Source organism: Embiotoca jacksoni, unplaced genomic scaffold (assembly GCF_022577435.1).
Source record: "Embiotoca jacksoni isolate LCO1_2020_lvr unplaced genomic scaffold, fEmbJac1.0.p SCAF_2, whole genome shotgun sequence".
Classification (NCBI taxonomy): Eukaryota; Metazoa; Chordata; class Actinopteri; family Embiotocidae; genus Embiotoca; species Embiotoca jacksoni.
Genome location: NW_027185340.1, coordinates 24,082,817 through 24,095,218, shown reverse-complemented (window position 1 = coordinate 24,095,218; position 12,402 = coordinate 24,082,817). Strand labels below are relative to the sequence as shown.

The 12,402-nt window shown below is 44.6% G+C and overlaps 1 protein-coding gene across 7 annotated transcripts in view; it reads right to left on the bottom strand.

The window, feature by feature from the left end:
* lrch1 (leucine-rich repeats and calponin homology (CH) domain containing 1) overlaps window positions 1–12,402 on the bottom strand; it is an 89,133-nt gene that overhangs the window by 19,055 nt on the left and 57,676 nt on the right. For 2 of the 7 annotated variants that reach the window (XM_069155151.1, XM_069155147.1), the window contains exons 11-16: window positions 12,013–12,099; window positions 11,636–11,713; window positions 10,811–10,847; window positions 9,372–9,488; window positions 7,939–8,011; window positions 6,013–6,135 (exon numbers count right to left, since the gene is read on the bottom strand). In XM_069155151.1, the coding sequence (XP_069011252.1) occupies window positions 6,013–6,135; window positions 7,939–8,011; window positions 9,372–9,488; window positions 10,811–10,847; window positions 11,636–11,713; window positions 12,013–12,099 (515 nt within the window). The remainder of the gene's footprint in view (window positions 1–6,012; window positions 6,136–7,938; window positions 8,012–9,371; window positions 9,489–10,810; window positions 10,848–11,635; window positions 11,714–12,012; window positions 12,100–12,402) is intronic. The other 5 variants (XM_069155153.1, XM_069155150.1, XM_069155148.1 and 2 more) reach the window with 4 other exon arrangements.

Genomic DNA, 12,402 nt, shown 5'->3' with positions numbered 1-12,402 from the left:
AAGTCGTTTCTTTGCAGAAGTCTTTGCTGAATTTGGTTCTGATCACATTTGGGACCTATCGAAGGAACTTCAGGTTCCTTCAGCCCTTTGATATCTGTGTTTCCACTACAGTCCAAAGCCAAACTGTTTGACAATGGCTTACCGAGACATTTTTGTTCATGACACCACAAAACAAGACACACAAAATGTTAATGGAGGCCCTCTCAAATTCCTGCAGGACATCTCCTTCAGAAGGCCTGGACCTTCTCATTGGTCCCTCTACCAAAGTCATAGCTCCATGTTGTTGTGTCCATGCAGAAAACTTGGTGGCTGTAAAACTGTAAAAACACAGCTTACAACTTTAACCCCCCCCCCCCCCCCCACACACACACACACCCCAAGTTGCTCTGGTGGAAATGCTGCTCGACTCAAAGAAACAACAGAGTAGTGACTCAGTGATGTTTGTTTGACTCTCAGAATAATGCGGATTAACATGTTATGAGCATTACAATAACCTAAGAATGAATGTTTTGTCTGCACAAATGTGCACAAACAATATGCAAATGAATGAAACGTGCACAAAGGTTCAGTGATATCTGTTTAATTAGAAGTATTCAGTAGCCTGGTATAAAGAGATCCACTCTTTATAGGTGGGTCTGACCCGAGTGGCAACCAATCGTGAGGTGTCCCTTTGGTTTGTAAACTGCTGCTCTGAAGCCTCGACTTCAACACTTCAGCCGTCGTCATCTTGCTGTTTTGGAGCCAGAAGTATCTTATTTTGAGGAGCTGGGAGGAGTGAGCGGTGGATCCGAGTCTGTCTGATTGGAACCCGAGGACACTATGCCCCGCCCACTCACAGCGGGAACCGGACTGCACCACAGACCTGCCGACCACAGACTCACGCCACAGAACAGGCCACTTTATGAGGCCTGATATCTAATTAATGATGGGATTATTTTCAGATGGGTCACCAAAGGACTAATAAGGAGTGACTTTGGCAAAAGACACCATTGTGGCTCCAGAGCGTGTTTTTTTGGAGCCAGCCCCTAGTGGCCCTCGGTGGTATTGCACTTTATGTCATTTGCGCTTTGCCCTCACTTTTCAGACTCGGAGCCTACGTCCACGTCTCTACGCAGTCTACGGTCTGGCCTCGCTCCACTGAGGACCGTCTCCAGTCGTTGTGTCCTAATGGACGTCGACCTCAGGTTCATTTTCAAACTACTGGAGCAGCCTTTAACCAATCAGCACTGAAGCTACTTCGCCATCATCGCAGTGAGCCATCCACACCGGTCCCTGATTGGTCCGCCCTTCGGAAATGGCTGAACAAACCTTCACTCTAATCCCGGGAACGACTGAGGCCGGGCGTTGTTAACTTTCCGTTCAGGGCGGAGGGCAGCTCCCCCTTACAGCACTCAGCCACGGCGATCGTACTCGCACGCAGCCGGTTGGCCTGCTGAACGCTGGAGTCGCTGCGGGTACGTTTCAGTGGGACTGCGGTCGCCCCGCTGCGTTTCTTACTGGCTCCGGTCATCTGCACACAGTGCAGTAAATCCACGCTGCGGCGGTCACATTTGACTGTGAATATTAATGATCGCGGTGAATAATGGATGAAACACTACTCGTGCACCAACCTGAGTGGAAGCTGAATACTGCAGGACTCACTGAGCTCTTAGTATGTGGAATGAGATTGGGACGCAGCACGGAAAATAACCGTTTGGTCTGATTCAAGTTTTTCTACAATTGCTGACGATAAGCAAGTAACCGTATCTTTTTCTTTAATAATAATAAAGTTGGACTATCTCATCACAATCTACATCACCATCTTCCATTGTAGTCTCCTTCTTCATCAGCTCGTTCCACCTCAGCAGTCTGAACCCACCTCTCTGTGCACGGTGTGGATGATAACATCTCTGATCACACAGCCGCTGTGGCTGAAAATGAACTGCATGTGCATTTTGTGTGTGAGAGTCGGAAACTTTCTCACAGTGTTTGTTTCTATTCTGAGATCTGTAAGATCTGAGTTTCAGTAACAATCTGCAGACACAGCAAAATGCTTCCAGGTCCCAGGTTCAGTCTCCTCTCAGCAACCTGCTGGCCGCTTTACTTTTTACGTCCGTCTTGTCAAACATATATTTCCCCAAATATTCACAGTTCGTTTCTATAGTTTAAAGTGTGCAATGTATAATTTATTATTAATGGTTTGAAGATTATTTTTTTTGTCCATCTCCTTCCTCTTCAGGATTTAGGATTCAAGGCATCACTGCGGTGGCTGTTTTGACCTTCATACACTCCTCTGAAGGATTGTAGAGCAGCCGAACACACAAATATGCAATAAGTAATCCCATTATAAAAACACACACACACACACACACACACACACACACACACACACACACACACACACACACACACACACACACACTCAGTCAGTCACACTCACAGGTTGATGACTAGCTGCTAATGAGGTCAGGAGCGGTGATGATGGGAGTGTGATGTCATTCCCTGAGGCCTGGGCCCATTACACCCATTAGTCATGATTGTATCTCTCTCTCACACACACACACACACACACACACACACACACACACACACACACACACACACACACACACACAGACAGACAGACAGACAGACAGACAGACAGACAGACACAGGAGCCATTCATGTAGAAAGGAGAGTGTTTTCTGTAAAACGCTGCACAACCAAAATATTCTTAGCGCTGCAAAGGTGAGATGATCTCAGGAGGAGCAGAGACAGACGGATGTGCTGATTCACGAGGAGAACTATTTACTGTGCGTGTCACATAACCGAGGGGGCCGAAGGTAAAAATAAATGTACAGCTCTGGGAAGCTGAACACACCAGAAAGGTTCTGAACAATAACCCGCATCACCGGAATGAAAAGTTCAGGATGGGTTTTATCATGAAGACACTGAGCTACAACACACAGCTGCTCCATCGATGGGCTTTGATCTACGACTTCCTCATCACTCCATCAAAGCTTGTTCCAGCTTTGAGACACTATTCGCAGGCTGAAAGAACCAATCAGGACGTTTGGCTGGAGTTTCATTGCGCAACGATAGTTACCGCAAGTAGGAGGAAAACAGGAAATGGGGCGAGAATAAAACAAGGAGGAGGGGAGGGGGATTAGGTCAGCCAATTTCATATTTCAAAGTTCAAACAGTCAAATGAAAATGAAGCAGATTTAAAGAGTCCTAACAGATTGAAAGTGGTGAGAATGTGAAGTGAACAAGTCCCTGAAGGTTTGTTAACATTCAGAAGTTATTACAGAGAGTGTGTGAACAGTTTAACAGCTCAGAGTCGCTGAAACACATCACAGCCTTTTATGGACCACCTGACACACACACACACACACACACACACACACACACACACACACACACACACACACACACACACACACACACACACACAGCTGTGATCCATCTAGTCTTGGACTCCGTTCCAGTAGAAGTAGGGTACTCCTTTGGGGACCATCATCTAACTCTCAATATATTGGAACTAAAAATAGACACACACACAGACAAAACCCAGACTCATTCACGGTGCAGATGTCTCACACACACACACACACACACACACACACACACACACACACACACACACGATTGGAGACACATCAGACTTTCCTAATATGGCCTGTGCTGTCTCAGAGCGCTGCTGTCTGGAGGTCTGACATGTGATGACAACGAGAACTACGACAACAGAAGTGAGAACAAACGTCAGAACACAGTTCATCGTGATTTTCAGCCATTATGGTGGGTGGGGTCAGATTTCCTGAAGGCGTGTCCTTCCATGGAAGCGGAGATCAGATGATGATCGACTTATCAGAGGCTCGATCACATAAATCAACCTGCAGCGGTTCATCACCTGTTAGAAATATTCCTGTGCCTCAAGTTTTTTTTCTCAGCTGAACATTGCTGACTAAGCAGCTTTATGATGGTGGGAAACATGGCATCAGAAGTCAGTGAAAGTGTCACAGATCAGATTGTTATTCTGAACAAAGAGAGAATTTCCTGTCATGAAATCATGGCTGGTCCAGATTTATGTCAGTAACAGAAGGATGGATGGAAGCAGAAAAACAGGAGAGAGAATAAAATCAGTGGATCAAACCCACTGAAACATGGAGGAATATTAAATTTGCTCCCCTGGAGTTGGACACCTGCAGTGAATCGACTCCACCCTGAACCCAATAAACAACTCCATCTTCTTCATGGAGAATAATTCATCCTGCAGCAGGATGAGTCCAGACTCACCTCAAATCATTGAAGGTCTACAGAAAACAAAGAAGACCGAGGAGTGCTGACTGTCATGGACTTTCCTTCACAGTCACCTGACCTCCATCCTGCTCCACATTTGTGGACTATGGACTAACGCATTTTGCATAAATGGATGGTCATATCTTTTTAAAGTCTTCGGTCTTTTCCTTCAGTGTAAACTTGAATCTAATGACATGCTGAAGTCCTTCTAGCTGCCTACAAAGCGGCTTTGGAAAATTGTAACCACACACAGAATCACTTGCATTAAAATCCCTTCAGTTAACAGAACACAGCAGCAGATTTTACTTTGTTGTCATACCAACATTTTCCCCTCAGTCACTGATACGTTTCTGTTTCAAACCTCTAACAGCTCACACGGTGTTTTTATGCCACAAAATGTAAATGTCAGACTCAGGACTTTCAGAACTTGTACAAACTCTGTATTTACTCCTTTTCAGAACCTTTACCCACGTGTGTGTGTCTGTGTGAGATCACACTGTAATAACACACACACACACACACACACACACACACACACACACACACACACACACACACACACACGTATGCCTAACTTTTACCGCATGTCTGCTCGTCTGCAGCCAACACACACGTGAACAGCTGGAGATGAAAGCGGAGTGCGGTGAAACTGCTCTTTGATCAGTCTGCTGCCACACACACCACACACCACACACACACACACACACACACACACACACACACACACACACAGTGGCAGTGGAGGACAGAAGTAAGAAGAAAGCTGTCAGTGAACTACTGATGAAATGAAGTTACTGTTCACACCAGCAGGAGGAGCTCGTGAGTCACAGTCAGACACCAAACTTCCTAAAAATAAGAAATCAACACTGAGCTCCCTTTGACATCCTCTCATTCCTCCTGAACCCATCTGACACCGAACCAGCCATCAACTGGAACGGGATGTTTTTACACCTTGGGTTTAAGACTGATTGAATATGGAAGATATAACATGTTGATCAGAGGTTCTGGTATCATACTCATGTTCCCGTGGGACAGAGCCACCTTTAGCTTATTTAGCATTAAAACATACATCACGTGGATCTTCTCATCCAACTTCAGCAAGAAAGCGAAGAAAAATGGCAGATTCTTCCTTTAACTGGCTGCTTTAACTGGTTCGACTGAGGAAATGCCATACGAGTCTGGTGTGACGGACTTTTTACAGGCTTCACTGAACTGAAATGAAGATGTTTTAATTCCATATAAAATGTCATTTTAAAGTGGTGTCATCAAGGAAAGGAAAATGGGAAACCATCAAGCAACATTTGTCACATTTCCTGCTGTAACAATAATTCTTCATGATAGAAATGTAATGACCTATAATTGGATGAACCAAATGTTCATAATAAAAATCCGCCATCATAAAAATGAGAAAAAGAAAAGCAAAGCTAATCACTTGGCAACGACTGTGATTACTGATTATTGTTTCGGTCATTTTTCAAACTAATAAGCAAAATATTGGTAAATGAGTTGTGGACTGATGAAGCAACCACAGAAAAGAAAAACAGCAGGACAGAGATAATATTTAAGTCTAGAAGAAATCTAATTTTACATGTCAACAGGTTCTGAGGCCGAGACAAGAGCCCATGAAGTCAGAGAGTAAAACTGCCAGACTGTCTTTTATTTTGAAGGCAAAACGAGCCGTTTAAAGAGTCTGTCAGCAGAGTTCAGTCCACATGTGAGATCGAGCCGGGTTAGCGGAAAAAAGGTGCGACCTACCGCGGCTGTTCATGCCTCCGTCGTCGTGGCTACGAGGCGTATCTCTACGGGAGGGCGAGGCCTGTTGGAGGAGGGAGGGGTCGAGACAGGAAGGAGGGGGCGAGCAAGGCAGTGAGGGCGGGGCTACAACCAACCAGGAAGTGGGAAGTGGTCAGAGACGTGGGAAGTGAAGGCGGGGCCGTGTGTGTGGTGCAGGGAGGTGGTGATGGTGGTGGAGGTGGAGGCGGGTGGTTGGGGGGCACCAAAGTCAACCAAGTACAGCAAGGCAAAGTTCATTCCACGAAAACACACCCCGAAAAACACCAAAATCACCAGGAGGAGGTACCCGAGATATCGAGAGGCAGAGAATCAATGCAGCAGGTATTGATTCAGGTCAGTTCAGATGTGGTTGAACATCGAAGGTCATGCAGGAGAAATGAAAGAAACAAACAAACAAGGAAATCAGAGAAGGAAGATGTGAAACGGAGCAAGACGATGAGATGACGACACAGAACACAAAACAAACAAAAACAAAAGATTAGTGGCTTTTCACATCACAGATCACTTTGACATGCTGTTAGCATCGTGTTAGCTCCACTAGCAGTTAGCCACACTTCACACAAAGCTGGATGGTTGACAGGTCTAAAATAAAAAAATAAAAAGCACGGGGCTGACGGTTGCTACGGTGACCGCCGAGCTGCGTTCAACACGACTGCTGCATCCTTTTATTTGAAGCTAATGACCGAGCTAATAGCGAATAGCCATTAAATCCACCCGGACGCTGGCCGTGTGAAGATGCGAGATGACCGGAGCGAGCACACGTTGAACCGTTCACTATCTGCACGCAGCATTCACAGCTCAGCTCCCTTTTTCTTCTCTCAACATGATGTTATCAAGAAAAAAACACATTTGGGGAATTTCTACGTCGATTTGGAAATGCAGAATATGAGAGTCACCAAAGAGGGAATCTGTCTTTTCATCCACCCGCTTCATAGGACATATTTACAGGGTCTTTAAAGTCCATATAACTCAGTATTATGTCACCGACATGCCTTCTACTGACTTTAAGAACGTTCTTGGTTGAATTTGACTCGAAAAGCTACAAACTGATGAAGTTAGTGTCGTTTTTTTATTCAGCAGCAAAAAAAACATTTCTGAGAACAAATTTCTCGCACTGAAATAAAAAAATGAAGTTTGTGAGAATAAACAAATGATTGTTGTTTTGGTTCTGGTTTCAGACTTGTTCATTTGGCTCTTTATTGATCCTGAATCAGACCTCTTCAGGATAGTGGGCGGGGCCTACGCTGATGTATGAGACAAGAGTTTCTATTGGTGGGTTTGACTTGGATCCATAATATGACCAGAGGTCTCAAACCTTTTGTTCCTCACAGAGCTACTTGTTAAGGAACATTTATTCACATAGCTGATCTCCACCCGAACCAGCTGAATAAGCTTCTTTTACATGAACAATAACAGGTGACCGTGTGTTGAGCTTCACTGGGGTCACTTGACACTATATTGTTCTTTTCTATTGAAACACTTTTAAATTAGCGGCACGTTTTCACTTTGTTGACATGTCGTGCTCTAAATGCAGGTCGATCCTTCAGCGGATTAGTTGTGAATGAAATGCGAGAAATTTGCACTCAAAATGGTCTTTTATACTGAAGACACAAAACTACCTTCATACAGTACAGTTCAAAGACTGACAGTTTTCACCCTAAAATCATAGATTTTTAGAGGTCAGGTCATTTGGACAGGCCGAGCCCTCCCCGCAATCACACACTCATGAAACCGTGTGTTGTTGCATCACTTTGGAGCAACCGGGCGTATGAGGTAAAGCACATAGGCCTGAGGAGAGGAACGCAGTTCTGTACAGTGCTCAAAATACACCGTTCACCTGTACATCTGGTTGTCCCGGTAACCGACCCACCCTCTCAGCCAACTCACCTGATCGGGGCTTCAGACCGAACGCCGGGCTGGAGAAGGACGGATGTCCCCCGGCCGGAGATCTGTCGTGTCGCTGCGGCAACAGAAGCACACAGAAGACTGTAAGTAGTCTGGTTTTTAGTCATTTCCCTGAACAGCTGCAGGAGTTTCTCTCTCAGACACACAATGACTCCACAGAAATGTAAAGTACACAGAAACACACACACACACGCTGCTGTGATGCAGCAGCACATTTTAACACAAGATCAAACTAGAGTTGACCTCCAAACTGGCTCAGAGACAAAGAGCCCCCCCCCCGCATGTGTTTTTAGCTGCCGTTCGACCAGTTGCCAGAGAAAGACCTGTGTCAGCACTCTTTAGGACAATTTCACACTCCAGAGGAGGGAAAGTTAACACAAATTAAGTGGTATAGATTTTTTTTGCAAAGACCGTGAGGTTAATTAAAAATGACCCTGCAGGGGAATCCCGCTGATCGTCCCCCTTTTCCACCACAGTGCAGGTCTTCAATGTACGCAGAATAATATCAGATTAGCAAAAACACATCTGGAGGAGACCGTTAATGTGTCTCTGTGGGTCGTGCTGACTTTGCACTCTCCACCTCTGTTGTGGAGATTCAGGGAACTGACGAGTCAAATTGTACATCGAGGCGACAGCTATTTGGTTTAATACCCGAGTTAAAACTTCAATGATCAGCTCAAATGATCACTTCTGTGAATTGTTTTTGTTCAATCTGTGCACAAACATAAACAACAACAACAAAAACACAACACTTTGTATATAAGAGGGAAGCACAAACTCTGACCATTTTCCAAACTGTTGAACTATTCCTTTAATGGAATAAATGTCTTTCTTAAAGACATTTCTTAAAAAAACTCTCTGACAGTGTTGATTAAAAAACAAACAGGAAACAAAGACCCCAAATGACACATCGGCCCCTTCTGCAGATGAATCGGTTCACCAGCCACGAACAAGGTTTTCTGTGAACTTCATAAAAACTCTTGTTTCTGAGGATCGCAGAGTGACTGGTGAAAGATTCAGACTGACGTACAGCGATAAACACACATGTCCGCCTCCCCTCTGCTCACATGTGAGTCGCTGCCACATGAAAACGGGACACGCGTGATGAGCTCAGTGTGGATCGCTGGCTGAGTGACAGGAAGAACACGGCAGACACACACACACACACACACACACACACACGGACACACACACACACACGGACACACACACACACACGGACACACACACACACACGGACACACACGCACACACACACACACACACACACACGCACACACACACACACACACACACACGCACGCACGCACACACATGGACACGACTGTCGGTTTCACGAGGAAGCACGACTGAGGACAGCTGCCTGCGAGGGGCGGCACAGAGCCTGCATCCAGTGGTCTGGTTGCTATGGTTACCTGGATTGACATATGCCACTCATACTCCCGGCATGCAAGCTGGGCCTCAAACCTGGCCTTCTCTAGAATCATCTGTCTCTTCTTCTGGAACTCATAGCCACCTTCCTCCAAGTGCTGCTACGGAACGCATCACACGTTTAGGCTCGACGCACTTTCTGTCAGTCACACACTTACAGGCTCTACTTTACATCTCTACGGACAAACACCAAACACTTTGGGACCACTGCGACTCTACCAGGTGAGCGTAGTGATCAAGAAGGAACTATTGAGCCTCTGCACTGGGGGATCTCTGCAGACTGGAAGCACCTCCAAGTGGGCGGGGCTTGAAATAAGCAGGATTCAGAGGAACGACTTTGTCCTAAAGTGCAGTGCAATAATGAAAAATCACTTGGAAGCCTCACTTACTGTCTCATAATTAAAATAAATCTCAGAGTTATGAGATCCAGAGCCCAAGAACTTCTGACAAGAAGATCTGACTCCATCTGGTTGGGAACCAGAGGCCATTATGCCCGCCCACCTACAGCGAAAACCTGACTGCACCACAGGCCTGTCAATCAAACATACGCTTTGTATTTCATGGGAGAAGTTGAATGGGCGTCTATGGAGCCAGAGCCTTCTTGGCGCCCCACCCCTGGTGTTCCTCCCTTGTATTGCACTTCATGGCACTTCCGCATCACCTTTCGGACCTGGAAGCTACGTCCAGTTTTATACACAGTCTGTGGTTACAACACAGTGTTGAGAAAGGATCTGTTGTAACTGGATGTGTAGTTACTCATGAACTGTCTGTGGGATCCTGATGAGGTTTCCTTCATTCTAGAACAGAACCTGGAAGTTCGGGTTTCACTTCCGTTCTTTAAACATTGTTAACAAAGTACTGAAGGTACAAACAGTTTCTCTGTAACTGATTCATCATCTTGGGAACAACAGCTGCTACTAGCCTGTCCTACTTGAAGCCGGCTCCCGTCTGCAGAGATGCATATTTCCAATAGAAGCGACTGTGTGCAGGACTTCAAAATGTCCCTTCAGCGCCTCCAGCGGTGATGATGACAGTAATGACTGCAGATGTTGTTTTGTAAAAGAGAATGTGAAGTGGGAGGATCTGTCTGGCCTCTGTTAAACCCCGACAGCCATTTGTCAGTTTGATTAAATTATTATTATTATGAGCGCAAAAGATAAAATTAATATAAGACACACAATCTTAGAATAGCTTTGCTGTCACATCAAAGCACTTTTCTGTCATTTTTCTGTACATCTATAAACAGAACTTTCCACCAAACTAAAGGTCTCTTCAGATAAGAAGCATCATCTGTGACTGAAGTTTAAAAACACTGTAATTGCTGTTTTTCAGTTTGTCATTAATTATCATGTGTGCTGACGACAGCTGTCTGTTTGTGGCTTCACTCAAAGTAAGACAAGTGCAAAGGTTCTGAACACTGTACCTTTGGTGTTGTGGCGCCGTCATCACTGTCCTGCCCACTGAGGAGACAGAGAATAAAATAAAGGAAGAAAAAAGTTCAGATCCACTGCAGTGACACATTCATTATAACACTACATGCAGCCATTTGCAGCTAAAGCACCAAAACCACAAGTCAAACTTATTAAAACAGCAAAATTGCCGTAAAAAAAAAAAGCACACCTCAGTTTTTAGAGGTAAGAAATGTTTTGCCAGTTAACTGGTAATAGAGTGCGTAGTGTCAGTACTGTTGCTATGACTACCTTTAGTTTTATAAAACATGAGCACTGACTGAGAATAATGACTGATGAGAAATATGTTTGAAGTTCTGAAGCCTCTCATTATTTTTGAGCAGAGAAAACCGGTATACCCGGTCTGCTACAGAGACTGTTGCATCATGGGTAGGCTGTAGCCTTACTGCTGCTAAGCTAGCGAGTATGTTCAATTCGTCAGTCAGCAATAAGTGTTTGGTCGGCCCAGTTCAACATGCAGGAATCCTCCTGTTATGTGTTTTGTTGTCATAAATTCAGGACGCCTAAAAATGAGTTCATACAGTCTCCGGCTTCTTCGCTGCACAAATAAAACAGGAAGAAAATCCGTCGAGCACTCAAGAGAAATCTCCCTGTTCACCTTGGATTGATGCCGTCTCAGTGAAGTCGAGAGCAATACGTGTTTTAAAGTGTTTTTCCCTCCAGGAGCCGATGTTGGAAACGGGGATTTGGTTTTTGCCCTCTTTGTCAGGCCAGAACTATATTTTAGATGGAATAAAGTCAGGTAACAAATAATAAAGCAGAAGTACATGGACTCTTACTTGAGGGACTCGTCCACTGTGACGATCTCCACCGGGTAGAGATGGACTCCGGACAGATCGTCATGCTCTGTGTTCACTCTGATGCACAAAAACAGACGACATCGTGAAAATATAGTTTTTTTTGTTTACAGTCCTGTTTGTATATGATGCAGAAGGATTATCTTCAAATCTGGTTCACAGTTCAACTTTGTTACAGCTTCATTTTATATTCAAAAGAGAACCAGGATCTCAGGGTAATTTATTTTGAACATCAACCTATTTTATGAGGCTGCATTTCTCTCGTTGTATGGCTGAAATGAATGTGTGTGTCAGCAGAGTGAAATATCATGCTGTCCCTGTTATTATGCTGCTGAAGGTGCTGGGTTTGGGTTTCTCACCTGCTCGGGTCCTGCAGCAGCTCCACAGCCTCTTTCAGTTGGTTAATCATGTCAATGTGGAGCTCTGTGCCCCCTTTAACCTTTGACCTGTGACCACAAAGACATAAGTGATGAGCTGCGTACTGTAAATGTCCCACAGAAATGACAGTTTAAGCATATTTTTTTTAAATCGAATGAGCGACTGTCTGAATATTATAAACTTCCATCAATGAACTATACAAACATGAAAATCAGTGTCGACGCAATAAAAGATACATTTCATATTTATTTTTGAATTATTTCAAATTAAGCACAGAATGTAATGCGAAAAATGAGATCAGAAAAAAGGTTTATCGACAGGTGTGGTGGATGGAGAAAGACTGTGATGTCACTATCTCTGGTGAAACAAGT